This window comes from Olea europaea, unplaced genomic scaffold, assembly GCF_002742605.1.
Source record: "Olea europaea var. sylvestris unplaced genomic scaffold, O_europaea_v1 scaffold12793, whole genome shotgun sequence".
Taxonomy (NCBI): domain Eukaryota; kingdom Viridiplantae; phylum Streptophyta; class Magnoliopsida; order Lamiales; family Oleaceae; genus Olea; species Olea europaea.
This window is the reverse complement of record NW_019230249.1, coordinates 1-3,201: the sequence shown is the minus strand read 5'-3', so window position 1 is coordinate 3,201 and position 3,201 is coordinate 1. Positions and strand designations below refer to the sequence as shown.

The 3,201-nt window shown below is 29.6% G+C and overlaps 1 protein-coding gene across 4 annotated transcripts in view; it reads right to left on the bottom strand.

Annotated features, from left to right (window-relative positions):
- Positions 1–473, bottom strand: part of LOC111374719 (mannosyl-oligosaccharide 1,2-alpha-mannosidase MNS1-like) — a 20,967-nt gene extending 20,494 nt beyond the window's left edge. Inside the window, exon 1 of one of the 4 annotated variants that reach the window (XM_022997447.1) lies at positions 56–473. In XM_022997447.1, coding sequence (XP_022853215.1) covers positions 56–173 — 118 coding nt within the window. In that variant the 5' untranslated portion in view covers positions 174–473. Of the gene's footprint in view, positions 1–17 lie in introns of all 4 variants that reach the window. The other 3 variants (XM_022997448.1, XM_022997446.1, XM_022997445.1) reach the window with 3 other exon arrangements.
- Positions 474–3,201: the final 2,728 nt, after the last annotated feature.

The following is a 3,201-nucleotide window of genomic DNA, read 5'->3' as shown; positions in this document are numbered from 1 at the left end:
TGTTAACGTAATATTACCTCATGCTCGCGTACTAAAGTCTGGCGATCCCAAACAACTAAGGTGCCGAAGACGAATACTATAAACAGCAACGCTAATCGTTTTGGTCTCTTCAAATAATACGCCGGATTTATATATCTCCACGTGCTCGACGACGATCTACTACTTCTCGCCATTATCTTCAAATGTGTTCAAGTTTCTCCTCATTTTTTTTCCTTATTTAGAACAAATAAAAAATCAATTCAGAAAATTTCAACTTCTAATTGATTAATGCGAAAGATCACACAGCAATCTCTCTCTAACACACAAAAGAATCTCCCATTCCGAAAGATATTCAGATTTTTTCCCCCCGAGAAACGGGATGAAGACGAAGACGAAGACGAAGACGAAAACCCAGAGTCGGGAATTTTTTATACCATAAGTTGAGAAATAAATGGATCTTTGACTTGTGATTCTTGAGCTACATTGTCTAATAGATAAATTATAATGGTTTATCAATAGATACTATTTTCAATCTACACCTTGAAATTGCATATTTTTTAGGGAAAAGTAGACCTCAGGTCCCTAACCTTTACACGAGTAAGCATTTAAATCCAAAATCTTAAAAAAGAGCCCTTAAGACCTCAAACCATACCAGGCTAAGATTTAAAGTTCCAAATATACAAAGATTCGTCGTTCGACGGTTAAAAATAAAGAAGAAAATAATCATATCATATTCTAATAACTACTTTTGAGCCACACTTTTTCAAAAAATACATTCTTAAACAATGATTTGGTATCATTCAACTACATATTCATCAATAAAATAATATTATACGCAAATTTAAAATTTTTTTTTATTTTTTAACCACACATTTCTCATCAATAAACTATTCAAAAATGCATTATAAGGAAAATAATGTAACTCAAACAAGAGCTTAGTTTTTCTCTTTAGATAGTTTTTATCTTTTTTCCTCCACTTCTCTGTCTTGTTTGATTTTATTTATTTTTTAATTGTTTTAGAAAATTGAGATGGTTGGATAAAATATCCTTAACCCCTATTTGGGCCTCATCAACATGTATTTTAGAATGGTGTTTTTTTTTAATTGTTTTAAAAAATTAAGATGGTCGGATAAAATATCCTTCTCCCTATTTGCGCTCCATTAAAATGTATTTTAGAATGGTGATTTTTATTAAAAATTTGTGGTTAAAAATAAATAAAAATTTTTAATTTACGTGTTTATTATTTTATTAGAGAATGTGTGATTAAAAAAATTAGAAAAAATGCGTTTTCAATAAAATGGAATCCAAACAGGGGCTTAGAAAAACATGTGACGTGCATGGCACCTGACTTCTTAACAGATTCTATCCAAATGGACTCAAGTGCACACAAATCAAAGTTTGGGGAGTTGAATGCCAAAGCAAAGAATGGAGGTCCAAGTAGAGATTGTAAATTGACTTGTTAAAATTTTAATTGATTTCGTCCATTTAGACAACTAAAAATTAATAAATCAAATGGACTAAGTCAATTTTAAATAATTAGTCCATTTATTCTATTGAAATCAAAGTCCACTAAAGCCCATCCTACGCAAAGAAGTCTGTCCTATCCTACTACTTTTTCTAAGAGCAGTGCTACAGGTACAGGGGCCTGATTTTACAGGCCCCTGCCAGGGAAGACACACATGGTGGGCTCCACAATAATTTTTTTTTTTTAATACAGGTTGGCCCCCCCGCACAGTGAGGGGCCTGTAGGCACCCTGTGAGAGAATGCCCTGTACGCAGGGCATTCTCGTTTTTCTAATCCATTAAACTTAAATAAGATAAATTAAAATTAAAAAGTGGATGGTTACCAAATTCTCTATAAATAAAACATAAGGTCAAAGAGAAAAAAGTGTTCGAGAAAAATCAAAAGTCTCAAGCAAGTCAATTCTATTTCATAAAAATCAATTTGTAATAATTTATGTATTTTTTGTACACGATTTTTTTTTTTTTTTAATTCTCTGTCACAACTTGGAGGACCATATTGTCTTCTCATCTTTCGATCTTGTACAACTTTTAAGTTTCAACTATTATTTCAATCATGCCAAGTTAAACGAGTAAAATAATTTTAGACTTCTTTATGCACTCTTCCATGCAACTTGAGCTCGAACAAAAACCTAAAAAATGTTTTAAAAAGTTAAATTGAAAAAACCTTTTTAGATTTTTTTCCTCAACATTTCAAAGTTGACAAATGAAAATTCATGCTCCTGTTAACAAGTTTTGCCTAGAATTTACGCAAAATCAAATAAAGTAACTTTTTATATTATTATACACTTTATGGAATATATTTTTTAGGTAGTTATATTGACATTTTTATTTGTTACATCACATTTTAATTTCAATTAAACTCTTTAATTTTTGCTTATTGTAGCAATTATTTCTTTACTTTTTCCATCGAGTTCTTATCTTTAATCTTACATGAATTAGTACTCTCGTCCTTGATGATGATTTATATCTAAATATATTGTTTCCATGCTTCGAAATGAGGGGAAATAGAACTTCACCCTTTTTATTTATTTATTTTTAAAACTATAATGAAAAAAATAAGTTGTTTTATGCAATTTCAACGAATTTTTGGACATAAAACTGTCATTAAATACAAAATGCGTTAACTAATAAAAAGTTTTAGAATAAGAATGATATGAAAAAATATTAGAGACATAAGTGCTATAATAAGCAAAGATTAAGAACCTTAACTACAATTAGAATACGATGTAAAAAAATCAAAATTATAGTGTGAATATAATTATCCTAAAAAATTCGAAGAGTAGTCAACATTTGTAGTTTTACTGAAGTAATATTTTGATTATGACAATTAAAAGTTTTTAATATTTATATCGCGGATAATAATTTTGTGAATTGTTCATGGTTTTCAATTCTTACACAGATCAAATTAATTTAATTTAAAATGAACCCATCAGTTATAGCCAGGAAAATTAGCACATTTGGTCCCTCACTTATAGAACCCCTGCAAAACTGGTCCCTAACTTCCAGTTAGGAAAATATGCACATTTGCACCAAAATTCGAATGGAGACTATATTGCACAAGGGATATAGAGTAGTATATTGTTTGGAACATGTTTATAATCAATCAAACTACTTCATCCACATCTTTTGCGAGATCTATAAGTAACTTATCCAATACTTATTTCTATTCATTTATTATTTAAAGACGACTATAAACAA